This window comes from Meleagris gallopavo, chromosome 10 (genome assembly GCF_905368555.1).
Source record: "Meleagris gallopavo chromosome 10, MGAL_WU_HG_1.1, whole genome shotgun sequence".
Lineage (NCBI taxonomy): Eukaryota > Metazoa > Chordata > Aves > Galliformes > Phasianidae > Meleagris > Meleagris gallopavo.
The window spans coordinates 2486790-2514318 of record NC_139413.1 but is presented as its reverse complement, the minus strand read 5'-3'; the positions used below and the strand labels follow the sequence as shown (position 1 = coordinate 2514318).

At 41.6% G+C, this 27529-nt stretch overlaps 2 protein-coding genes across 2 annotated transcripts in view; both read right to left on the bottom strand.

The window, feature by feature from the left end:
* EDEM3 (ER degradation enhancing alpha-mannosidase like protein 3) overlaps positions 1-20031 on the bottom strand; it is a 29571-nt gene extending 9540 nt beyond the window's left edge. Inside the window, exons 1-14 of the mRNA XM_085231377.1 lie at positions 19641-20031; positions 17449-17494; positions 14058-14158; positions 11738-11777; positions 10285-10397; positions 9457-9610; positions 8355-8489; positions 7063-7168; positions 6394-6491; positions 5228-5353; positions 4606-4689; positions 3418-3501; positions 2774-2898; positions 1595-1760 (exon numbers count right to left, since the gene is read on the bottom strand). Coding sequence (XP_085087503.1) covers positions 1595-1760; positions 2774-2898; positions 3418-3501; positions 4606-4689; positions 5228-5353; positions 6394-6491; positions 7063-7168; positions 8355-8489; positions 9457-9610; positions 10285-10397; positions 11738-11777; positions 14058-14158; positions 17449-17494; positions 19641-19801 — 1539 coding nt within the window. The 5' untranslated portion in view covers positions 19802-20031. The remainder of the gene's footprint in view (positions 1-1594; positions 1761-2773; positions 2899-3417; positions 3502-4605; positions 4690-5227; positions 5354-6393; positions 6492-7062; positions 7169-8354; positions 8490-9456; positions 9611-10284; positions 10398-11737; positions 11778-14057; positions 14159-17448; positions 17495-19640) is intronic.
* A 784-nt stretch (positions 20032-20815) lies between these two features.
* The window catches only part of NIBAN1 (niban apoptosis regulator 1), a 58514-nt gene continuing 51800 nt past the window's right edge, over positions 20816-27529 (bottom strand). Inside the window, 4 exon segments of the mRNA XM_010715548.3 lie at positions 20816-22692; positions 22695-24341; positions 25271-25382; positions 27146-27253. Of these exon segments, the coding sequence (XP_010713850.2) occupies positions 22661-22692; positions 22695-24341; positions 25271-25382; positions 27146-27253 (1899 nt within the window). The 3' untranslated portion in view covers positions 20816-22660.

Genomic DNA, 27529 nt, shown 5'->3' with positions numbered 1-27529 from the left:
TATCTCACAGGCACTTTGAATCAGTAGCACTATGTCTACATTAAAAATAAATTTACACATTCATTTTTTTTTTTTTTTTTTTTTTTTTTAACCCGTGAGATAAATTCATATTAAAATCAAACACCCTCACAGCCTCTCAGTCATTCTTCTGGATCGTTATGCCAGCTCCCTCAGCACTTGTGCACCCCGCTGGAACCCAGGGACATAGGAACACAGCTTGCTGAGGTATTCCCAGGCCTGATCCTCTTCCACAAGGGTGTGTTTCATGCAAGTTGTCAAGGCCATTTTCTGCATTATCTTACTTTTGTGTCATATTTGTAGCTTAGACTTAAAACTTAAGTGAACTGCATTAGGATAAGTCTCTCTATTCTCTTCTTTGTCCTTTCACTGAACATTTCCTGTTCTCAAACCACTATAGAAGGTAAGCCAGCACGGTTTGTGGGAATGCTGAGCATCTCAGAAATAACCATCTTCTCATGCTGGGGATGAAAGCTGTGTAAAACTGTCTTTCAGATCCTTCAAAGAACTCTGTGCACAGTTTGAAAAATGCTGATCACACCAATCAACAAAAAATTAAAAAAGGAAAAAAATGAAGTTACACTACAGGTGCTGAAAGAGTTCAGTAACACACAGGGTCCCTTTTAAATCCATCTGAAATTCCTTTACCCCTCCTTTCCAAAACTCAAAAGATAAGAGATGATAAATGTTCACACACGTAACACTTCAAAGACAGTATCAAAGAGAGTAGGATCTCCAGCCTTAAAAAACAACAAATCAACTCCATGACCCATGAAATGTATTACCAACACTGGATGTTATAAGCAACTCATTCAGAAAGTTTTCACTTCAAGTATCATAAGACAGTGTTTACTAAAATAAAGGAATTCATATCCCCAAAGCCCTACGCACCCTCCTGCTCATTTTCTCTCTCATTGCTTTGGCTTACCAGTCGTATTTTAATCCTGCAAGATTAACTATATCACCTTACTGGACAGGAGGAATCAAAGAGAAGATTTTCTATGACTCTTCATGGCACAATTTGAATATCACAGGGCATTTTGGAAGGCAGAGTTGATTTATAAATCCATTTACATTCTTAAATGTACACAACAGAGGTAGATCAGATGGGACTGGAATAATTTAACATCTCAGAAGCTGTAACTGCATCTTGTCAAACTAAATTTGCAGCAGATTCAGAAAAAAGAACTTTGAAAATGTGCAGCCTGTGTAATAAAAGAACTTAGCAACATTGCTACAATTTCAGAAAATTAAAAGAAAATAGATACAGAGAAAAAAAGATTATATTGCATTGTTTTAGAACTTATACAGCCGGAGAGAGGAACCAATTCCTTTGAAATACTGCTAATATTCCGCAACTTTTTTCTCAAGACTCCATGGTGCAGAATCTGACTATGGGAATATATTTCATGCACGTGTGCCTGTCACTGCTCACATAATGAAACAGTTCACATGAACAGAGTGCCACAAAGAGTGAAGTACAAATTACTATTTCTATTTCATTTCCTCTCTCTCAAAAAAAGGGAACTGCTCCAAAGTACGACTAGAACTGATGGAAACCTGAGTTGTTACTTACTGTATTCTTTTTAGAGATGGTTTGGTTTGTGGTGGAAAGCCAGAGTGGTAATAGATGAGCTTCTGTAGTGAATATATAATCTTCTATGTCAAATATCATGTCTTCCTTATCAGCAAACAGCAGGTAAAGATATTTAAACATCTCAGCCAGAAAGAAAGAGTCCATTCTATAGAAACAAAAAACAAAACAAAGGTCCTTTTAGAAGATATGCATTGCTCTAATCTGTCAGTTAAAAAAAAACACCTCATTTTGCTCCATCCCTGAAGGCTTCGTGACTATTGTTATGGAACTTTAATCCACCTGAATTCCTTTCACTTCAAATGAAACTAAGTTCAATGTGCTGAATCAATTAATGCTCACCAAAAGATGGCACTATAGCAAAAACAAATAAGTCTCTCTTACAAACTTCTATTTTTGAAGTATATTTCATTTGAAATGAAGCAATCCATTACCCCAAGCCTAATGAAAGTGTGCTTGAAATGAAAGGCTATTAAACAATATTCTCATGTATCTGAATAAAACTACTGAAATAGTTTACAGATTTTCATCAAAATTGATAACTAATTCTGAAATTATCAATCATAGAACTGTTCAGAGCTCCTCAGTTCAAAAACACATGGATATCCTAGGAGGAGTCCAGCAGAGGGCCACAAAGATGACGAAGGGCCTGGGGCATCTCCTGTACCAAGAAAGGCTGAGCAACCTGGGTCTGTTCAGCCTGGGGAAAAGACTGAGAGGGAATCTGATCAGTGCTGATAAATACCTAAAGGGGCATGGGAGGCAAAAAGATGAGGCCAGGCTCTTTCAGTGGTGTTTACTGATAGAACAAGGAGCAATGGACTAAAACTTGAACAAAGAAGTTCATGTTAGTACAAAACAAGAACTTCTTTACAGTCAGGGTGACGGAGCACTGGAGCACACTGCCCAGAGAGTTGTGGAGTCTCCTATGGAGGTATTTGAGACCCATCTGGATGCCCACCTGTGTGACCTATTGTAGGAACTCGCTTTAGCTGCTGTGGGATTGGACTCGATCTCCTGAGGTACCTTCCACCCCTCAGATTCTGTGTAATGGCTTGGGTTGGAAGGGACCTCAATGAGAGATTTGCCTGTTTTCAGAAAGTAATTAATTCAATTTCATCAGAAAGATAACTAGATTTTCAAATAAACAGATGTTTTCACCTGTCTTCATGGCTTCCTGTACGAACGTCCTTCATTGCAGCAAACCCACAAGGCACTCTTGCGTACTTGTTTAGGTTTTCAATGAGTGTTTTTCCTACTTCTAGATAGTAAGGATCCCCTGTAGCCTAATAAAACAGCAGAAAACAAACAGGTGCACTCAGACTTATCACACAATTAGCAGTTTTTATTTTACTAGCAGTAATATTATTTCCATAGCTTCCTGGACACCAGTAAGGCCTAATTTCTCAGCAGTACTCAAAAGTCACAAAGGGGACCTCAGACATGTTGTCATTTTTTGCAGATATGCACACAAGCACATGAAAATGCTTACAGAAGTCCAGGGCATTAGTCACAGCTCTGTAAATTACAAAGTAGTTTTTGTACTCAAGTCTCTAGATGATCCCTGAGAAAGCTCAAGAAACACTAAATAACTTTAAAAGTATGGTCTTTTGATATAATGCCTTTCTTTTTTAATTCCAGGCATATAAAACAACATTTCTAGAACAGTGTTTGATACCAATAATGCTTCCACCTGGAAGTCTTACAGAATAGCCTGGAGACAGGCTACTCATTCTGTAACTGAAACAAAGCACCAGCAAAACCCTCAGTGCAACCAAAAGTCAGAAGAATGAAAGTGACTTTACCTTATACAGGAAGTAAGTGCTCTCAGCAAATTCAGGCCTTAAAGGATGCTGAGCCCAGTGAACTCTGAAGTCTGTTGTGAAAGCCTGAGGAAAACCCCCCCGAAAAACCCCCAAAAATAAATGGTCAGAAATAAATTCAAGAATAAAACCACACACCAGTTTCTTCTGACATCCACCTGAACAGTACTACAACAACTACAGTGCACCAGTGGAGGACCAAAGGCCCAGTATCAACCTCAGGACACCACAGGAACCTCCATTCATTTACTACACTTCAGGTCAAAACCTAACACAGCGCTGTAGCACATTTAGCACAAATGAGATTAAGCTGTGCCAGCACTGGAATCCTGACACCATCCAGCCTCTTGAGAGTGCAGTCCTGTAGGGCTGTCAGGAGGCGAGAGGAGCCAGCTGAGAGTTTGTGCTCCAGTCCCAGGAGGGAGCACGCAGCCTCCGATCTCCTCCAGCTGCAAAAGCACACTGCTGCAATCCAGGCAGAGAAGCCTGATGCAGGGCTGTCACAGAGACCAAGCAGAGCTGACAAATACCATATCTGCAGCTACACCTACCACCTGACACTTCCACTACATTAAAGTGTCATTTCAGACTGACAGACTGTAAGCAATTGTTTCTAACATAAGAAATGCCAGAGACCAGAAGGCAGTTACCTGAAAGTTTCCCATTCTATGCATTCACTCTTAATATCCACTGCCATTTCTGTGACAGATTACATTAATTACTAGCTCATACTAGGGTTTAAACAATGCCTTTGCTATAGGGTATGGCATATTGGCTTAAACACCAGTAAGAGATCTTCCAAAATCTCCTTTCTAAGTAGAAAGCACTGCAAAAACATCTTTAGCATTAATGCCATTATGTTACCAAGCAGCTACAACCACATGTGTTTATATAAACTATGCAAATTGAAATGAGACAAAGTCAATTTTGAAAGGCTGAAACGCAAAGTCTCAGCAATTATTAATCATTATTACCATGTTAATTACAGCCTAGCTAAATGACAATATTTCATCTTCAAAACAGCTGTCATTAGAACTGTAAATTGCATAAGAATGTCGTGGAAGTCAGCCTCTGATTTTAACGACACGAAACCTACTGCTGCTTCAAATGGATAGCTGACACTGTTCAAATTAACAATTAATTTATATGATCAAATCCCAATCACCTTACCTCAGGAAGAAAGTTATGCTTCTTTATAACTTGATACAGCATCTCGTGAGTTTCAATAGCAGGTCTAATATCACCCTTCAATACCTAAAGTTCAGTAACAAAATTGACACCAACTTACCACACATACAAATAATATTTGAAGTTAGGGACACTCACACTGCACACCAATTCCTACATTTGCAGCAGATACACACTATAAACATTACCCTCTTTCATTCTAAGACATTGATAATCCATAAGAAGTTTTTAAGCACATCACTGAGCTCAGGAAGACTGCCTGCATAGAAAAAGGATCTTTACCACTTTCAGACAACTGTGGTGGAAACGTGATTCAGCTTGTCTTAAGGATGTAACTAGCAGACAAACTAGAAAGTTTGTCTCTAGACTACTAAAAAGGCAATTTAATTCAAGTGCCTTCAGGAGTGAAGGATGAGAATCATATGGACGTGCTTTTCTTGATGCACATCAATTTGCACCATAGCATAGAAATCGAGTACAGAAATCTCAATTCAGTGTTTTTGAAAACCAAATGACAAAGCTTGACTTGCTCATTATATATCCAGTCTATTTAATTGTACCCTTCTGATTAAAATTAATCTGTACATGGGTTTTTAAATATTACCTGCAATCCTGGGAAGAAAGCCAGCAAAGAGTCCATCCAGGTCCTAGCATTTAGCATTGGCTTATGAATATGGACATCAAGAAGGAGAGGTGGTTGGCTAATGTATTTCATTATGGCATCATAGTGCTGACAAATAACAGGAAAATAACAAGCTTATATTATCAACACACTTTAAAAGACAGATTTATATAAACAACCCTATGGCATTCCGTGTCAAGGGAAGGACAAGTACAACACTCCCAATCATTACTGCATTTGGCAATGCCTATTAGTTTCAAGTTTTGCAAGCAAAACAGGTAGCAGGTATTGCAATGCTCCACAGTGCAATTCAAGTCACATTTCCCAAGTAACATATGCAGAAAGGGCTACTCAGCAGCCAAGTCATAAACAAGTAGCTAACACAATTAGAGTTGGATATAAGGAATAAACTTGTTCTCAGAAAGAGCAGTGAGGCACTGGCAGAGGCTGCTCAGGGGGGTGGTGGGGTCACCATCCCTGGAAGTGTTTAAGGAAAGGGTAGATGTGGTACTGAAGGCCATGGCTTAGAGGGCAATATTGATGGCAGCTGGACTAAATGGTCTTAGAGGTCTTTTCCAAACTGAATGGTTCTATGATTTTAAGATAAAAAAATGTTTTTATTGAATATTGCTATTTTCAAAAGAAGGAATATTCTTATGAAAGAATGATGCTGATGGAGTTACTGAATAACCTTGCAAATTTAGGAATTTAAGTAAATATACTTAAATGTGTGCTGGTCCTTAAGATCTGCAACACAACGAAAAATTTGGGTTTTGATTTTCAGATTTTGTTGCTCCAGAACAGAAAGAAGTTGTAGCATGATTTGTAACACAAAGCCTCACTGCTTTAAAGAAATCTTTTCAGTATTATACCAGCCATGACAATCTTGAAATACAGATTCTCCTGCACTGGAAAACTGTCCAGAAGATCCCTACCTTCATTAGCTGGGGTTACAGTAGCTGCTGAGGGGATAAATCAACCCAGATTAGCACAAACTCATTGAAAAGAGCTGGCACTACAGACATCAGAAGTCACAAAAATTCTGCTAAAGATCACAGACTAACAGATGACTTACAATACAGATGACTGACAACAGTCTTAAATTAGCCAGAACAGGAGGAACAACCCTGAGCAAGGTGTTAACTTACCGTGTTAAATCTTTCCAGGAAACTGTCATCTCCCAACAAGACGTAGGCTTTTAATAAATATTCATAATATGAATCTATTCCTGCTCCAACTCCACTATCTGGAAGCAGTAGAAAATCAAAACTTGGTTTGACTTTAAGTAGCTACAAGAGTACTTTCACATAACTTCATTTTGATTTCAAAGACACTTTCAGTAAAAGTTGTCTGTAACTAGAATGAAGGGGTGGATGGATGCAGATATACAATGCTGTATGCCTACAGTAAGACTCTGCAATACCAATAACATAATAACACAGACATGCATTTAAGCTGGCTGTGCTTCTTTCCCCTTATGAAAAGTTTTCTACTGAGTGCCATATACAACCACAGTCCTATTTGTATTTTCACTGTTTGTTTATAGCAGGACCTCTGAAAGTACATCCCAAGGCATTCCTATCTCAGCATTAAAGTGAATCAGAGAACACCCTTGAAACAAAGAAAATTAGTTTCTCAACCGAAGTACGCTTCAGAGGAAAGTCAGCTCAGTTCAGCAGGTTTATCTTGCTCCAAGTGCCCATCCCATTAACTTTTTAAAACAGTCTATATAAACAGAGGGGGGGGAAATTGTCAACATTTTTTCCTTGCCCCAAACCACCTGCTCTCACCAAGCCTGGACTCAGAGTAGCACTCACCTTTGCGGACCCAGTCTCCTGTGTGAATATTAATTGTAACACCCACCAAATTGCTGCTGCGCTGCCTCTTTTCCCAAATGAAGTCAAGAGCTTTCCGTGCATATTCCTGCAGCAACAGAACATTGTTAAAGGAAATTACAGAAGAAAATAGATAAAGACTGTTATTGTCTACTGAAATTAAGATGCTGTGAACTATTGAGATGTTTCATGTCTCACAGAATTGTAAAACTCAGTACAATACTGCATGTACTTAAGTAGCAGCATGTTCAGTCCACGTTCAATGCAAGTAATTACACCAGGCCCATACTGAAAGATCACAGATCTGGATTTGAAAGAGCCTGCCTTCTTTAGAATAAAAACACCACCCATAACCTTAAAAAATATCATTTAGCTTTCTGCTGACATCAAACCCCTGGTTAGGTGTTGTACAGCTTCACTGGGGCTGTACTTATTGAAGCACTTCTAAAAATACACTCTAATGTACAGCACAAAACCATAATACTGATGGTCTTATGATTTCTGCTCTTCATTAAAAGGGACATATTGTTGTTTTACTATTTTAATCTTTCCTCTTTGTGACAGGGAAAACAGAAAAAAAAATATTGTTAAGACAAAGTCTAACCCAAAATTTCAGAACAGCGTTTTCTTACCATACTAAAAACCTCATTATCATCTGCAGTGACTGCTTAGTATTCTTGGACTCACTGAATCTCTCAAGAGACTATAATTCAACCTGAGCAAGAGGTGTTTACTAACTACCAAACAGTAAATCTCAACCAAATGGCAAACATTTAAAACAAGTGAGCATATTATCTAGACAGGTACTAAGAGACAGTTCAAAGAAGGGCAGCGCACAAATGCCTGCAGAATGCTGATTGCTAGCAGGATACGTGGCAGAAATATCACAAGAGTGATTAATTTTCCCTTTTAAGTTGCATTTTCAGATACAAATACCTCACGGACCTTCAAAAAAAGGGTCACTTTTCCTGTTGCTTGCCCTGACCTCTCTATCTTAAAACTACGTAAATAACATCCTCTTGCTAGAGTCTTCAGGTTGTTTGTTGCTTAATTCTGTATTATTGTAACTGCTTTCAAACAAAATCACTTCCTTTAAGCTATCAAGAAAGTCAAATAAACACTGTTAGAAAAAAAAAACCTAAAACACAAACCTGAATGCATGAAGACCTTTTCTGCAGAACCCTTAAGATATGCACCCATCCCAAATTATAAAAATGTAACAAAGCAAATGAGTACCTAATCCCCCCAAAACCAAGAGATCAAAACAAGCAAACCTCAAATATAGATGTTCCTGTGAATCGGCTTAAAGCTGCAAACTCAAGGATCAAGGTACCTGCACAAGCTGTGCAGGTATCAGTCTCTGTTCCTGTTCGTGCTTCTGGATGTCTCACACCAAACTTTAAATTAACCTAAAGAAAAGCAGAGATTGCTACCTTTATTTTTACTAGCTGCAAGAATTTACACCTGTGTAGAAAGAATTCACATTCCCGTCTGTAGAGCAACTAGATCCACACATTTTCCAAGACAAAAAAGACCACACCCCCCACCTTCAATTTTGCTCTGCTTCACCACGTTCTGCCACTTCAAACACACACAAAATCATCCAGAACAAAGACAAAAATGCCCAAAGATCTGTGGTGTGGTTCACTGGACATTTGATTAAAGAATACCATCCTGTCAATCAAGTCCTAGCAATTTATTTACCTGAAAACCCAAACTCAGACCATCAGAAGTGCTCCTGGAATTAAGCTCTGCAAACATTTCAGTACTCCTGCTTGCAGGGGGTACCAGCAGATGGACCTGCTTTTGTACCAGGCATGTTCAAGGGAGGGTCACCACACCAAAATGTTGAGAAACACCAAACGTTTTGCAACAGACTTTTCCAAGTAGAAAAACGTTGATTCACTGCACCTGAATCTGTCATTCAAAGAATGCGTACCATGCTTTGTTTGAATATGACAGATATTTTGTTCAGTGAATGTTTTTAATTACAGCTTCCCAGTTACATTTGCCCTCTTAAAGATCAGATGCTGACTATGAAGTCGAACCAGTTCTATGTTCACAGGTTAATTTCTCACCGGCTGAGAGATACGTGCAAAAACAAGAATTACTCTCAGCTACTTGCTAGTGGCTAGAGGAGCAAGAAATCAGCAGACAGCAATGAGACAATATTTCTGTGCTCATTATTTACACACAACAGTGTGTATCAGAACTGCCAGAGCTGGAAGTTTGGGGGTTCAAAGCACCTAAAGCTGTTTTTTTTCCCCCCCCGTATCCTTAATACACGTGCAAGAGATTGCAGAAATTGAGATTAAAACCAAACAACAGATTTTGCTTATGGAAGTATTTCTGAACTGCAGAACGCACAGAACTTACTCTTGGGTAAGGGAGACCACTAGTGGTGTTAAAGGCAGGTAAAAGCTTGTAGCCCAGCTCCTTCGCCATGTGCAGAAGTTCGCCATTGTACCACTGCATGTATTCACCTTTGTCTTTCAGCATAATTGCCACTGAATGCCCACCAAGGAGACCACTAAAAACAAGAGAAAACATCCACAGCTCAGTAGGTACATCCATCTAAACAGCAGTGCAGCAGTTTCTGTGATGCGGATGACTACATAAATAACTGGGCTATGATCACAATTTTCAGGAAGGCAACCACCACCAAGAAGAGCTGTCAGTATTTTAAGAGCAATTCTTATTGTTTAGGACTCTCCCAAGCTACAGATGAATCACCAATTCATCCACAGCTGACAGCTAGCACCTCTCACTGCACATAGCTTAGAGCTGACCTACTTTGATCAGGAAGTTGGAGTGGAGACCCCCACGGGTCCCTTCCAATAGGAAATAGCTTCCTATCCTAAGTCCAGAAATAGCATTGAAATGCTCTATTAAACCAAGTATTGAGCAGTGCAATCTTTATGACTGTTTCATTACAACAGAACACTGCTCCTTCAGCACACATAGGTTCTTTTTAATCAAAGAAGCTGTGCCTGCAGCAGTCAGACCGGGTCAGCTTGATTCAGTACCACTGCATTGATTCCTGCCTAGCATTTTAAAACCTTCCTTAGGGCAAGTGTTGAATTATGCTAACTGACAAAGGAACAACTATTCTAAATGAGGTGACACAGCATAGACGAACGCCTTAAGGACATTTAACTAAAAATAAGATTTGTAAAGAACTCTGAAAACGTGAAAGTTACTCACCCAAGGACTCTTATGTTGGTTTCAAAGACAGATACAACTATGTCGTTATCTAAATTAACATCTTTTATTACTTTTTTTACAGCCTCTTCAAACTCTTTGGTTTTATTTAACACCTGGAATACAAACATAACCAAGAGTTTAGGTTCCAACGCAGCTTTATGCAGTCATACAGCGTGGAAGAACAAGAGCAACAGTTTAATAAGGAAAGCATTTCAGATGCCCTACATTGGTATTCTGGTCGTGTTCTGATACAGTGTTAACAGACATTACTACTATTGCTTTTCTAAGGAGATAGAAGAAAGCAAATGAAAGCATTATGCAAAGAACAAAGAATAAAGAATGTACCTTAACTATTACCCAGTTGTTTGTGTGTTCCTCTATTCCACAGCATAACTGCAGTGCACCAGGGTGCACCGACAATGCAAGCAGACTGGGCTGTTCCACTGCCTCCAGTTAACAGAAGCTTCCTATCTAAGCCACATCCCAAGCTCAGTGAATTGTCCCCTCAGCCTTTTTCCTCCCAGCAGTGTTCTCCTTTTGCCTGAAGGAATGCTCCAGCATTCCTACAGGTTTGCTTTCACACTGACTTTTCTAATCTGTCTTCAAGAACTTTGTGACTTATCCAATTCATTACCGTTAAGTGCCTTTAAATCCAGCAAGTATTAATCCTGCCCTAAGACAAGAAAAGAATAAAATCCCATAATCCGAGAGTCACAGACTCTGCATTTTCAACATTTGTGATTCAGGGACAGCCAAAGGTCATCTCACAGCAGTCATGAGGAGAGAAGAGCTGTCGAAAGATGAGCATTACATGAGTCACACATCAAGCCAGTGCAGTCAGGATTTTCAGAGCTTTAAATTTCTTTGCTGGGAGATGTGAATGGCCAAAAATGATCCCTAGTTTCCAAAATCTATTTTATGACTACAAGATATATCAAAAAGGGACTGAAGTGTAATGGAAAGTACTATATTGACAATTGGCATCTTTCAGGAAGAGGCTGTGGCAACACTTCCTGGCACACGTGCCCAGGGTGCACTTCTTAAATATGCATTTAAGTCCCTGCAAATTCATCCACAAAACATGTACGTGCAATTTAAGAAAACCACCTCAGTAGGTAGTAGAGGTACTCACCTCTTAGTAAGAATTACTTGAAGCTATAACTGATAAAAAAAACTTGCTTACATTTTTGTTAAGACAGAGCCCGAGAAAGGATAAAGCATCAGTGAAATACAGAAGAAGTGTTCTAGTATTCTTGCAATGAATTCTGACAACCACCATCACAGCACTTGGAAGTTCCACAGCAGTGGCCACTTCCAACAGATGGCTAAAGATGACAGGTGATGAAGATGTATATATCTTTTCTTTTTTAAACAAAACAAATCTAAAGTTAGGTCTGAACACCAGAAGACAGTATTTTTGTTCTTCCCAAGTTTACCAATAAATCAAACCTACCACAAGAGTGTCCAAGGTATCAATCAAGGTCAAGGAGAACCTATGAAATAAGATGTAAAATGGATTCATTATAAACCTGTGCAGTTAAAAACTAGGTCATTTAATAGCAATTTTAAAAGCAGTAACATGGAAGTGAAGATTATAAAGATTCCTTTATTTACTGCAAAGCTTTCAAAGCTACTGTAAGCATTTTTATTTCTTTTCTCCAATAAAACCTATTGAAAAGAGACCCAACATTGTTCAAAGTTCATTTCAACCTCTTCCCCCACCTTTCCTTTTTAAAAAGAATGGTGACTTACTAAGTAATAAAAAGATTTATTTATTTGGAAAGATCAAAAAGTCACTCCAAACTCTTTTGCTCCAATCAGAAACCGTTCCATACAGCTATTTCAGGAAAAACTGCTGTTTGCTGCAATCACAGTGTTTGACTCAGTAATGAAAGAATAAAGAAAACATTATTTTGTTCTGTAACTTTGCAAGGCTTTTAAGGGACACGTGGTACCCAACTGCAGTAGGATGCACTGTTTGCAAAAGGAGTATTGCAACAAGACTTGTCTTAATCCCTTATTCTTCTCTGGGCCTGTTTAGTGCACGCCAAGTTGGGTGGATGTTTGGCTAAACACAATGAAGTCATTCTTAAGTTAACAGACAGATAGCACTCGTGGAAAAGAATTCATAGAATATGAAGCAACTGTCTCATCCTGTGATTTCCCTTTGTACAACCACACGACTGTGAAGAATAGTATAGAACACAACTGATGAGCCAGCTGGCAAGAAAAGGTATTATAAAAGAAATCCAATGCCTAAAAATATAGCTGATTATTAGGACCATACAATGGTATGTATGCAGAAATATAAGTATTTGAACCATTCAGTGCAACTACAGGACTGAAAGGCATTTTCACTCAAATGACAGCAAGCTACTATGTAGTAAATAAAGGTCATTAAAAAGAATGGCCAGGTTAAAAATCCAAGTTTTCAACAATTCTTTCTCATCAGCCATCTCTCTCAATACCTCCAAGGTTGATCCATGCAGTTTTAAAGATAGCAGGACTACGTAAGAATCTGTAGAATAAGTTTTGTATGTAATCAAAAATAACCCAAATGACACAATAGCATACAGTGTGTTACCTTAAAGCACTTTGGCTTTGATTAATGCCATTCTGGTGAAGGACACCAATAAAACCATCACCTGCTGCTATTTGTTTTTAAGTATTTGCTTTAGGAACAAAACTGTCCGCATACAGACAATACTTGTGGGGGAAAAAAAATCTATTAGAAACACTTAGAGAAATTAAATTGTGGCTCTGATCGCTCGATTTAGCTTGGAGAATTTAAAATCTACATTTTGTTGGCTAAAGAATCAGTACTTTATATTACAGTTTATCCTAAGAGAAAAATTATGAAGAACTTCCAGCTCTGAAATGACAGTTTATACTCAGGCAAGGGCCTCAGGCTATCATGCATGTGATGAACATTTGACTAATTATGTTTTCACAGAGCCTTCTACTAGAGAAAGCATTTTAAGTATCACTTATAAGGCCAGCATAATGGATAGCAGCTTACTGTTTTGTGCAGCTGAAAATTAAACCCCTATAAGCCCTATTCAGTAGCTACTTGGTTAGGTTGTGGTTTGACTTTGTGACCTTGAAGGTCCTTTCCAACCTGAGCAATTCTATGATTCTGTGATACATTCACGAACACTACAGCTCTGCTCACTTAGCTCTGCTACAGAAAACACTTGCAGAACATATATATATAAATATATGTATAAATATAAGTGTGTATATATATAAGTATATATGTATATATATATAAGTATATAAATTATCTTTGCATCTTAATACTTATATATATATGCATATATATATGCATACTTAATATATATATGCAAAGATAATTTATATACTTATTATATATACTTATATATAAGTGTGTGTGTATATGTATGTATGTGTGTGTGTGTGTGTGTGTGTATATATTATATATATATATATATAAATTATCTTTGCATCTTAATCAGCAGTCAATTCTCTTTTCCTGCTTAAGGTACAAATCCACATCAGTTAAAATCATGGGAGAAATGGAAAAGCCATTTCTGCCTAACTGGAAGAAGTTAAACAACTACGGGTTTTTTTCCCAATAGCTTTTTTTTCCCCTCATAGGAGAACTTTTGAAACAAATTACTGATCTGCATGTCCCCAGTTGTCAACAAATAATAGTCTGGGCACGCCAGCTGAACAGCCAAGCGTTACAGGTTGCAAGCTGTATGTAGATTCCTAGAGGTGTAGATGTGGCAGTAAGTGTTTCAAACACTGACTTTCCCAGGGCATCATCCACGTCCCCACGACTTGGCTCCTGACCCCGCACCCGTCCACGACAAGTTAAAGGCATGAGTTCATCAGCTGGATAGGCATGATCCTGCAGGGAAACAAGGGAAGATAGTTTGAACTGTTACAGCCATCCCAGTAAATCTTCAGAGCTTGCTAAAAGGAAGTCCAGTTCTGTTGTACTTCATTAAAAAACAATAAATTGCAGAGCTGAACAGAGCAACAGGACCTCACTCTCCAACCTCCCAAAGAAGTCTGCAACAACCAACAGCACAGACAAAAAATACCAAGACCCGCAACTCACCACTAATCTGGATTAACAGTTGTGTTTTTAGAAACAAGGTGCATACAAAAATTATTACATTTCTTAGGCAGAAATTATCTTAAAGATGAGCTGAAGAACTGGTACTAATGCAGGCTTTGTCAAGGAACTGGTATTTCATGGACAAATCAGAGGGAGTCAGACCTCAAAGTCACTTTGGGAACTTTTCCAGGTGAATCTAAGTGACTCAGGGTCACAATCAGTGACTGATACGAGAACTCACTTGGAAGGTAAAACAGTACATTAAGTCACTACACAAAGCAGAACAAAAGGTAACATTCAGAAGAAGCTTCATAAGAACCAAGTTCATTAAAAGCTTCATCCAGTTGAAGAGCAGGACACTGCTACAGATGTGTAGGAAAAGCAAAGGCTACTCCCATTCTTTCAGAAAAGCACCCTACAGAGCAGGCAGCAGTGTGATGTGACTTCCTGGCACCGAGGCAGAAGTAACAGCAGGGCACCATTCAACTAAGCCAGGCACACTGCATAAACCCCTGTTCATGCTTTGAGTTGCTGTAAGCCTTGTAGGTTTAAGCTGCCACCAAAATAGGATATCTCATGAAGTGCACGTAAATATGAAATTCATCACTGTGCAGCAGGAGAGGTTTACTGAAAAACTGCAAGAGGGGCCAATAACGTTCAGAAAGATGAATCTTAAACAGACCTAATTAAAAAAAAGCACATACACAAGGAATTACTTCTGCATTAGAAGTCCTACACTGGCGACAGAGGCCACTTGATGCCATCAGGAAATTGGCACTGCACCTTTTTACGGCCTGAGTAACTAACCAGGACAGGTTAAAAAAAAAGTTAAATTATTGCAGCTGAAACTGCACGTAAACATATTCTAAATCTATCCAAATATACATTAAAAAAAAAAAAAACAACCTACATTCAAACATGAAATAGAAAGGCAAAGGAAAAGCAGTCTTCTATAAATAAGCAGCTCTTACAGCAACTTCTTTGAAACTGACGGTTTGTTTCCCCATCTACTACCCGGGTATTTGGGTCCTTGCACAACTCTTTGTTCTCCTCAAGCACAGTTACAAAAGCCAGAATCTAGATCATGTTTTTCTCAGATGTTTTTCTGAATATCTGTGCAAAGTGTTCAGAAAAAAACAGACTGAAGGAGGACATGGCAAAAGTTAAAACAAGTTAAGATCACCGGCTTAAGTTATGGAAAAAAAATGGTGATAATAAAAGGAGAAAGTAGGCTTTAGTCTACATCATAAGGAACAGGAACCAGAAGTGTTTGGGAGAACAGAATCACGTAGACTATCTAGAACAGGAAAAGGCTGTCATAGCAAGTGATCCCCAGCTTTTAACTTGTCCCCTTCAAGTAACCTCAAAGGGAGGAGACTGACATGAAATACAAAATATGGCACATGCTTCAATCAGCATCCTTCAGGGGATTACTGTACAAACACAGCTCCACGGATACTCTGGAATTGCAGCACAATCTGATAGGAGGACGATCACGTTTCCTAAGTGAGGACAGTGTGTTCAGTGCAGCATGGCACTTGGATAAAGAAAAAAGACATACTGCTCCTGGTGCTGCACCTACAACATGGAGGGCATGCAAATATCAATTTTCAGTCTTCCAGCAAACTCAATTCTACAACACTTATTAATAGAAACAGAAAAGCAAAGCTTTTCAGCTGGTTGTTTCAGAAGCAGATGCAAAAATACACTATTTTCTTGCTGTAGGAATCAAGTTCGACACCCTAATCTTTTCCTCAGCTTTGAACAAACAAGCCAACTTCTGTTTGTTCAGCGCTCCAGCCTACAAGGCAAGTAAATATCCTTTTGGCTTCAGAGTATCCAGGATGGCTGAAGTCATTCCTCTCCTTAATTAGAACTTTTCTTGCTTCAGATGTGGCAAGACACGTACCAGCTCCCAGCTTATCACAGCCAACAGGAGGAGCACAGAGCCCCACTACAGCCATACACATTTTTGTCCAATCTGACCAAGTACCTAACAGTTTTTCCTTCAGAATGTGGTTAGAAAATCAAGCCAACTGACTTGAACAGACCCAGAACTGGCTACAAATCATCGCCAAAAAGCCTGACACTAACTGAACTGCTAAGGTGCCCAAAAGCAAGAGTTCATGTTAAGAAGGGAACTGCAACTCATGAAAATACTCTTGCTTGGCTTTCTACACGATAATTCAATGCCACTCATAATGTATATACACTTTTAATTGACGAGCTTTTAAGCTTCCCTATGTTTTAAAGAGTAAAGTCATGATACAGATGTTGGGACACGTGGCACGATACTGACACGTCTGTCCTGCAGGAACAGGTGCAACTGAAAAGAGAGGTTTCTACCACAGCCACAAAGAACACAAGAATTGCTTTGCTAAATTCAGGAAGAACACATATTTTATATTAGCCACATGTACAACTTCTCCTCAGTAATGTATTACCTCAGAGCATGTTTAAAAATAATTCACTTGAGAAAGTGCACCAAGTAATTCTTCACTCCTGAACACATCTAACCTAAGCTAACCTATTTCAAAGTTGATTAGATTGCAAACTGGCTCTGCATACTGAGAGCATGAAGACATCTGCTCAGAAAATCACAAGCCATATGAGAAGAAACCAAAGCAAGCGTGGCTCGCTGTCATATGACAGTCACATCCTCAGAAGAGCAGAGAATGCATAGATTAGACATCAAATTCTCTTTTTTCCTGCTCTGTTCTACAAAGCGTACTTGTTTGTACAAGAACTACCAAAGTGCATCTAACATACTTTCCTTTACAAGAAGTATTTGACTTAGTTTGTACCCACAAAATAAACAGGAACCACCCAAACTCTCCAGGATCAGATGACTACAGAGTTCCCAGCTACCAATCTGTAACTCTTCTGATATCTCTCTTCCTGAGTAAATCTGTTCAGCCTTTTCTGAAGGGCATACAGATGCTCTTCTTTATTTTAGCTTTGCTTTTCCCAATACCCTCCTGATGCACCTGTAGAACATCATGTACTGGAGGTGGCTTTCTTTCCCAGGTCAGCCATAAGAATTAAAAAAATAAGAAGCAAACAGGTATTTTCCTTACCATATAATTGCTATATGCGTGGTCAAACATTTCCAGCACTTGGTTTCTAAAAAACAAAGCAAGGGGAGAAAAAAAAAAAGCATTAGTGGTCTGCTCCACAATGTCCTTTAATATGCCATCTTAGAGCAGCAAGATGTAATACGTTCTGCATCTGAGTTCCAGCTACAGCTATTATAGCACCACACTCTATTCAAGTAAAAGCAATGAGGCAAAATAGTTTCTCCTAATTCGGCTACTGCTCAAGCTTTTCTTCACCAAACTTGAAGTATTTCACATGAGGACTCTCTTTCAGCCCCCTGTGCTTCCTCTTAAGCAGCTGTAGGTGTGTCACCATACATGAAAACTGGAGATGGGACACATTCCTGGCTCAGCAACAGCCAGCACAGTTACACTCTTCTCGTAATCATCCACACTAAAACCAACTGACACAGAAATTCCTGTCCATGATTCAGATAAGTTACGAGGTACTTCCTTGCGTTAGGGGCCTTGGCAGGCATATGGTAAAGAAGATCCTTGTAGACGCATTTTACACGTTAGAAAAGCAGTCAATGTGAGAAACGCTGCCATACAAAGCAGTGTTGTTTCTCAGAGAGACAGCTCTGCTTCCAACCATACCTGTTAGACAAAGGAGCCCTGCAAGGCAAAAGGGCATGCTGATTCCCTAAGCTAACACCTACATCATTCACAACCTCCGCTGATAAGACCAAACACAAAAGAGACAAGAATTATGGTCTAAATTACTGATTTAATTCAGTGAGCTGAAGCTGAGCCATAATTTCCACTCCCTCGGTGCATTAAGCCACTGGAAGCACGGATGGGACTCCAGTTCCCAGTGCTTCAGGGACCACATCTTGCTGGGACCTCTACTGCAGCCTGAGCCCAGCACATAGCGCTGCTCTGTGATTCAGTGCCCAGAAAGCTGTTCATAGCTTCTGTCTCTCTACGAGCAATTTAAGTTCATGGGATGTTTGCCGAAAGCATCGCTGTCATGACTGTGTCATTGAGCAGACACACAGAGTGCCTGCTAGGATTTGCAACTGACACAAGACACAAAGAGCAGTGGGATGTCACTTGCACACACCAGATGCAGATTCAAGCTGTGAATGCTGAAGTTTTAAACCAAACAGTAAAGTTTAAACTCATTATGCAGTCACGTGGGAAAAACATGCACCGCAATTCACTGTGAGCACTCTGAGAACCCATGCTGCAAAACCTCATCAACTGCAAACACGACCACAGTTGCACAGCAGCTTATACCTAACGATTAATAACTGAAAGGCAGCACAGTGCTCCTTTAGCACAAACAGCATCACTGCTCTGCAGCTGATGCGAGGGGTGAAGCTGCCCCAGCAACACCTGGAAATTACAGAATCACAGAATGGCTAGGGTTGGAAGGGAGCTCAAGGATCATGAATCTCCAACCCTCCTGCCACATGCAGGGCCACCAACCTCCACATTTAATACTAGACCTGGTCATGCAGTCACAATGCGCAGTTCGTCTAAGGTCTGCCAGAGCAATGCTACTCCCCACAGTGCCAGTTGTATGGCAGTCTTTATCCTTCAACTAACACCCACAGCAAAAGCAAACCAGCTTCTTACAGGCAAACAAACAGGAGCTATGATTCTAACTCATCGAAGCTCAGGGGAAGAGATGGTCCTCCCCAAATCACAGCACCTTAACTAAAAGCTTCGCATGCGATCTCGCTGTTTTAGCGTGTAAATGTGAAAGTGCACTTCTAGCTGCGAGTGCCTTTTGGTTTTGGCTGAGACACGTTATGCCTTGTGATTACCCTCAGCACAAGCTGATGATGGTGGGCACAGCACCACTCTCAGCCATGGGGTTGGCGGTGCTGTGGGGGTAGGGTTCGAGGATCCCCTCCAGCTCAACACACGCTACGAAACGTAAAGGCTCGCCGTCGTTCACCTTAAATACCGACCCCGGACAGGCCCGCACGTACACTCGGCTCTTCACCTCCACGGCACCGGCCGCTCACACACCCCGCAGCTGCAGCCGCACTCGGGCTCACGGTCACCTTTGACCGCCTCGCCCAGCAGCGCACCCCGGGCTCGGGGCCGCGGCCCCACACGAGGCAGCGCCCGGGGACGCGAGAGCCATGCTGGCGGGAGGCCCGGCCCGCAACGCGCTCAGGGACGCCGCCGCCGCCGCCCGTTCCCGGCCCCGCCGCGCTCACCCCAGCCGCCGCTTCTCCTCCTTGCTCATGGCCCCGGCGCCCGGCGCGGCCGCCAGCACGGAGGAGGCGGAGAGGAGGCCGAGGGCCAGGAGCTTCCACGGTCTCCTCCAGCGAGGCCCCCGCTCTCCGCCGCCGCCCCGGCAGCCCGCGGCTCCGCTCATGGCCGCCCGCCCGCCCGCCGCTAGGCCCGGCTCCGGCTCCGGCCGCGGCCCATTCCGCTCGCTGCCCGCCCCTCGTGGCGCGGCGGCCGCGGCTCCCGGCGCAGACGCGCAGGCGGAAGGGCCCGGCCCGGCCCAGCGCTTTCCTTTGGCGTAGCCAGGGAAACCGCCTCGAGCCGCCGCTTCCGGGTCCCCCCGCACGCGCCGCGCCGCTCAGCCAATCGGAGCCGCCGGACGGGAGGGCGCAGCGGAGCACGTGACCGCGAAGGCACGCCGGGCGCCGAGAGGCGACGTGGACAAAAGGAGGGGCGGGCGCGGGCTGTGCGACGCGCATGCGCGGTCGCCAGGACTTCAATTCCCGGCGTGTATCGGGTGCGCCCGGCCGCCTCCCCACAGCGGAATGGTTCCCGCCGTGCGTGCGGGGAGATAAGAGTTCGCCGCCATGAGGCGGCCGTGCGCGCTGCTCTCTTCCGCCCCCTCTGGCTTTTCTGCCTATCTATCTAATCCATCCATCCATCCATCCATCCATCCCACCCATCCCCCCCCCCCCTCAGGAAGGATTACGGGCACGAAGCGCAGCCTGCAGGGCGGGTTATCGCCTGCAGTCCTTTTGTTTAAAAAAGCAGCACTCCGTACCAAGGGATCCCACACAAAACCAACACCCTCCTCGCAGCGGAAGGGAAGAGTGTGCTTTATTGTTTTAATCAGCGTGTTAGAGTTACAAGCACCACGCATCACATTCTGGAGCCTGCCTGGTGTGGGCAGGACCCCCACAAGCACCCACTGTGCCCACAGCAGGCTCAGCACAGCCCTTTGAAGGGCTTCTCCCACGTGAGAGCAAAAAGCTGTAAAAATTACTAAGTGATGTTTGTTTCTCTGGTCAGTGGCCTGGTGTAACCGTGTGGGTTGCGTTCTGCCCTGTCACAATGTGCTCCTTTATCCCGAGGCCTCGTCCCTTTGTGATCACCGGAACATATAGCAAAACACACACAAAAGACACGAGAGCTCCTCACCGTGTTGAATTTCACTTAATGTTTAGTACCAAGGACAAGTAACTACAGAGTTGTTACAAAATAAAAAAGAAAACAAGCCGGCAGTGTGATAACTAATGATTTGAAAAAAAAAAAAAAAAAAAAAAAGAGCTGGTAGTGGTCTGCAAGTGAGTAATTTTGCACCAAGTATACAGAGGAAACAATGCTGCAAAGGACTTTTGCAAGGAAAGGATCTGTGACACTGATGTTTGTACACTGCAGTATGACTCCTGCAAGGAGCAGGAATCGTGCTTATTTTACACTGGTGACACTCCCCTCTGTTAGTCTACTCAACACACATAGGCAGTAATGTCTGCCTGTTCCTCTAGTGTCCATTCTCTGTTAGTATTATAGCAGATTTTGATAGCATTACATGATAGACTTTTTACAGCTTGTTAAGTGCCAGCAAGTACGACGTGCTTTGGCAGTTTGCTATTTATTCCCATGTCTTCATGGGTGCAAATTTTACTTACTGTGTTTACTTTCTGGTCTTGCTGTCCTGCCCTGTCTTGTACTCATTCAGAGTCAGAAACCTCAAGCTAAATTTTTAAGGTGCCCTAGCCTGACCTCTGAAGTGCGGTCTTGATCACTAAAGCCTGTTTTGTTAAACTGCTGTTTTTCATTTCCAAGCTTTTTTTTTTTTTGTGCACGCTCTTTAAATGGTGTGTGCAAATAATGTTTATAAGCAGCTTTGTGCACAGGTCACAATTTGATGTGGATGACAATATGCTGGCTACAAAAGCAACAAGTTCTAATTTTAATCACTGTTTTCAAAACGTGATTCTGCCCTCCAAAATTTAAGCACAAGTAAATAACCCTTAGCTGATTTTTGCTTCAGTTAATGTCTGTATTAGAAATTATACACAATAATCATGATATTTCACAAACATTGCAATTTAAGATGTTGTGTATGCACCTAAAAAGGCGTACAGAACTGGGTAACTCTAAGTTAAGTCAGTAACTGTAAATGGCAGGACTCCTAATATTCTGTATTAGATATCAGTGAGTAAATTTTATGGTGAGAGGTAAAACAAAGAGATGCTGCCTAATGGTTATAGTTACTGTAAACATCCTCATCTTTCCTTTCCATGAAATAAAATAGAATAAAATAAAATAGCCATAAAGTGCTCTGGAAGGCTAAATAACCCAGAAGTGCAGAGTGGGACTGAGAAACCTGCTCCCATATTTCCCCCATTTTAAATACAGCAATAAGAAAAAAAAGATAGAACACTTGCTTGTCTTTACTACCTGTCAAAACTTCAATATAATTAAGTAATCAGTTGGCAGCCTCTGCACTGGGTGTAGCTTTTGAGCAGCCTACTAAATTAACTATCTGGTACTGCTTACTACTAAAAGTTTTATTTATTTCCCATATACTGCATGCAAATACAGAATAGTAACCTATGTACCAACCGCCTAAGAATTGTAACAGTACTGTCAAATCCATGCATTTAAAAACCATGAGCTACTCCTCTGCTAAAACACGTATTATGTTGTTATAATAAAAATTTCTAGTTGGGGATGAGTTGCTGAGTTGCTTTGGAAGCATTCAGTGGCCACATTTTCAAACTTTTCTATAATCATAAAAGGCAGCAAATTTGAAGTGAAAGATGAGGCTTCCCATCAGTGATCTGGTTTTAAACAGAGAGGGTTTTAACTGAGAAGAAACTTATCACCCATCACTCAGGAAGGGATCTGTAACAAAACTGTAAGAGCTGCTAAAACCACAGTGCAGCCCATTTCCTCTAGCTCAAATTCAAGTATGTATTCACGATTAAAGAGGGATTACTGGAGCAAATAAATCCTAGAGGGCTGGGCTGAAAAATGCTTCTTACTCTTCAGGGCTTTGCTGTACAGAACTATTTCTCTGTTTTCTTGTGTGAAAACGTTATTTACTTCTGAACTTTTAATTTCCACGTGCGAAGACGATTCATCTTCTGGCTTCCCTTCGCTCTCAGCAGGCCCAGCACCTGCTGTGACCTGTACAGCACTCGCCTTGTCTGGCTCTGCCACTGACAGAAATGGCACATCTACCAGTCCTGTTCTTGGCTCTTCTCTATTCAGAATGGGCACTTGTGTTGCATCTGGATTTTCAGCAGGCTTATGAGAAAAGCTCTCAGTCCCTACCTCCACCAGGCCAGCATGACTGTTCCCTACACCTCCTTCCTCCCCACTTAATCTTTTGTCTTCAGATGCATTTTCAGCGTGTTCTTCTGGATGCAATCTGTCACTGTCACAGCCTCCTGCATCTGTGTACCACACGCTTTGCTTGATCTCAACTTCTGACTTTACCTCTTGAGGTGTGTCTGAGATTTCCACCAGCCATTCTGCCTGTCCCACACTGCGGCCCACCTTGGACACATTCCCTATGCTGGTACCATCTGTCCCACGGCTAGATGAAGACAGCTGGTCCTCCTTGAACTTTGTGCATTCTGCTGCATCTTTATTCACCATCGTCTGGCTCTCTTCAACTTCTGCCGCAGCCGTTTCGCTTATCTCGTTGTTCCCTTCGTACTCTTGCAACTTTACAATCTCAGCTTCACAAATCTCTTTTACCTGCTCAGGTGGAGTATCAGCTGGTAACTCAACCGTTACCATCAGCAAGTTCCTTATCTCATTCACACCATCCAGAGGTTCACAGTTCATTACTTCTGTCTTACTTTCTTTCTCAGGATTATCCCCAGATGCTCCTTTCCCTGTGTGTTCATCTTGGGAAGCAACACTAATCTCAGTACTTGCTCCTTGGTCCTTGCTTTTTTCTTTACTATCCTTTTCAAATCCAGTTCCTGCTTCATTTTCACTCTGTGACAGTTCCTCTGTAACCCCTTTTTCTATCTCGATTTTCATTTCAGCACTTCCTAAAATCTCTGTTTCTGCTGTTTTACAAGGTGGGGAAGTCGGCTCTATCTGAACACCTTCTTCGTTCACTTTGCTTTCTTTTTCAGAAGTCACCTTCTCCTCCACTGCTTTTTCATGTACCTTAAGTTCTTTTTCAGGACTGACATCTCTCAGTGTATTTTCAGTCCCATAAGCTACTTCTTCCTCCACAGCTTCTTCTTGTGTCTTAGGCTTTTTCTCAGTGTCCCCCACAGAGTCTGCTTTCACCACGCTTTCATTCTCCAAGGGAGTGTTTCCCTCTGCTAATTCTTGCTTCGTAGGGGTAGTGGAAAGGGACTCCTGTTTTTCACTGATGTCTGTAACGACCACTTCTTCACTTTTGCTTGCCTGACTACCATCCATATTAACAGAAATGACCGCCTCTTTGTCCGATGGCTTTTTATCCTCATGATCCTTCTCCCACAAAATCTTTTCAGTCACGATGAGCGTCTCCTCACTTTGGGTTTCAGTATCTGATGCTTCCATTCTGGTGGTAGAAGGCTTCTTAGCGGGAGTGGTTTGTGCTGACCCTGAAGGGGTCTTCAGATCAGTTAAACTGGACACGCTTTCACAGGGCAGGTTCAAGTTATCTTCAAAGAGGTTGTGCTTCTTTAGAACGGCGGCTTCTTTTATCACTAAGTAGAACAGAAATATGAAACTGGTTGGAAAGACTGACAGAGGCACACTGAAGAAGGTACATCATTTCCCTGAGTTTCAAGTGTCATACATTTTGATATTACAGACAACAGTAGTTTTCGTTTTCAATTTATTTTCAATTTGCATGTATTTTTTTAGGAAAGGAGAGAAAGAATTTTCTGTTTTGAATAATGGAACTTGAATAGTGACCTAAGTTTGGCATTGCTATAATGCAAAACTGCTACAGGATCTGCGGTGCAAAAAGGTGATGTTTAAATGCAGAAGTAGTTACACTGAATACATGAAATAAAGTGTACTCATTACATTAAACATTAGACTGATATTTTGGAATAGGAGTGCCACAAAGGGGCAGTGGACAATACAGAAGCTTGTCTTTTATCTAGCATGTAGATAGGCAGACCGGATAGAAATATTTCATACATATTTTATATGCCATCACACGTCTTCATTTTCATACACACAAGCAAAGAGGTCTGCAGGGAATGCTGCACTGGTGACAGTGATGTGCTGGAAACAGCATCTGGCAGTACATTTCATTTGGGGAAATTCATTTCCGCTGCCATTAGATGTCACCAGGTCCTTGCAAATAAAAGCATGATTTCTCTCCTTGGCCCAGGGAATCAAGACAAAGCTGGCGTCATCACACTTTGTTAGAAATATGCTTATGCCATGCCGTAATTTTGAGTTTCCCAAGCTTAGTAATGCTGCTATATGGATTCAGATTTTAGGGCTTGCCACACATTCGGTGACCTGAATCCAAGCACCGTAGCACTGCAATCCCCAGTCTTTGGAAAGCTGTGACTTGGCTCTGAAACTGCCATGTTAGGGCTCTGGGCTGCCCAGAAGCAATAGCTAACTACCAGCCTCTGGCCAGAAGGTTATCATTGTCACTCAAGGGTATTCTCACCTTTCAGTGTTTCTTCAAGCAGCATCTGATATAAAATCTCTTCATACACGTTCTCTACTTGGATCACGCTGGTGTAATCCGCGAAAATGAACTGCTCGTATTTCTGCAGCTCCTGTGCAGACACACAAGAAAGGAACAGAAGCACAAAAATGCAACTACTTGAGAGATTCTGAGCATCTTATTTCAATAGGGCACCTGCATCTACCATGTCCTGCAATGCTTCTTTTCAGCTATGAGCAAATGATGTATTTTCACAATTAACTGTACACTTCTCAAACACTGCAGATCATTGTCATTGTCATCAGATCACTGAGAATGACAGATCACTGTCATCATTGCCATCTTCACTAGAATAAACAGTTCTGAAAGAAAGATCCAGTGAGGAAATGCCTCACTGTCTAAGGAAGCAAATCCACAGGGAGCAAGGGAGATACAGGGTTTGTTTTTTTTGTTTTTTGTTTTTTAAAGCAGGTATGCACCATACTGAGCTTAGTGGTTTAGATGTAATAGGCTATATCTAGGCAATAATTGAGTCATGGTCCCTAGGAACCAGCTTGGTTGTCTAAAAAAGAAAATGAAGTGAGCCCTGCCCACTAGAGGTACCTACAGCCTAACATCTGGTCGTTTCCTAGTCCAAGAGAATTGCTGGCTGGGCCTGTCAGCTGTCCTACCCCTGCTTTTGGAGCTGGCTGCTCGCTGCTGCAGAGGCATGAACTCAGAAGGCTGGTGGGAAGTTTGCACCACCACTGCCTCCTCCGTCCCATACGGCAAGGACACTAGATGGGATTCCACTCTCTCTGTATTCAAGGGGATAAAATGCTTTTGCTTCCTTGCTTAGACGTGTCCTGCTGATGCTGCCGAGAGTTAATACTATTGTTTTGGGGATAGGAAAGAAGGTAGAACAATACACAGAAGAGAGTGAATATACTTTTGAAAGACCTAACTTCTAATGATCTGTACTCAAAGATTCACAAGCATAACTTGGTTTAACTCTTGTTGTTTTTTCTTAAACTGAAACAAGCTAGAGAAGTAGGAAAGAACAACACAGTGAGGGTGAAAGCTTGCAGGCTCAGGGAACTGATGAACATCAGCAAAACAAAAGGGCGGGGAGGCAGAGATGGCTTAGGGCAGTCATCTTCCATCTGCTACAATGAGCACACAAGAAGAGATGCAAGAAGGATAAAGGCTATTTAATTTAAGCCCAGGTGAGCAGTATTCTAGCTGGCTCCTCATGCAGGAACACTGATACCATCTCCATGGAACCAAGGCAGCTGTTTGCAGGGTACTAACTAACCTACCAGCAGCATTAGGGGCAACAGAGACAGCCTCTGTATATTTGTTTCCTGACTGCTGACACAATTACTTCAATTTAGAATCACTGAACATCAGTCCACAGCCTGTCTGCAGGTGCTTCTGTCACCCAAACAGGCATTTGGTTTTGAAGGAGGTGCTGAGCAGAGGCTGTGTATGGTCACAGTGATGCCTCTCAGTCCTGAATACAGGGACAAGCTCATAACCTAACCCTGCAACTGTCAGATAGTGAGAGGAATCTAGAGGGGACTTCAGCTTTTTAGGGAACAAACGAAATGGGGATAGGCAAAGATCTGCACCTATGTTTCAGAAAGCAAGCTGTAAATGCAGTTTCCCTCTACACTGAAATTACTCCACATCTCCTACCCTGCTGCTATGATCATAACCTGGTAAATGCCATTTTAACCACCTAAATGCCATTCATCCAAACGGGCAACTCCTTGAGAGGAAACAGCTTTACACTTCAGGACTTACAGCCAAGGTGTTAATCTTTCCCAGCCTCCTATTACTTTCTTGTTTTGTTTATTTTATTTTTTTAAATAACAGAACAGAAATGTAACCTACTGGTTTGCATGTTGAAGCCAATGTCTTCTGCATTGTGGGCAAAGTAATCTGCACCAGTGCTTCTTGAAATATCTTCTTCCGGACAGTGCTGCTATCATAATCATATTGCTGTTAGAAACAGATAAAAAGAGAAACAGCCCAATCGTGTTGGATGTTATTCATTACTCACAGGAGGAACTGGCTCTTGTAAGTGCTGACTGGAAATCCCAAAGGATACCAATGGGCACATTCAGGGGTCTTGATTCCCATGCAGGTTACTGCAGCTTGTGGAAAAATTCTTTAAGATCAGGGAAATTCTGGAATCTTTTCCCTCCATTTTTTCTTCCTGGGGCAGAAACAGCCCTGTGCTTGCTCTCTGCAGGTATTTCATCACTCAGGATAATG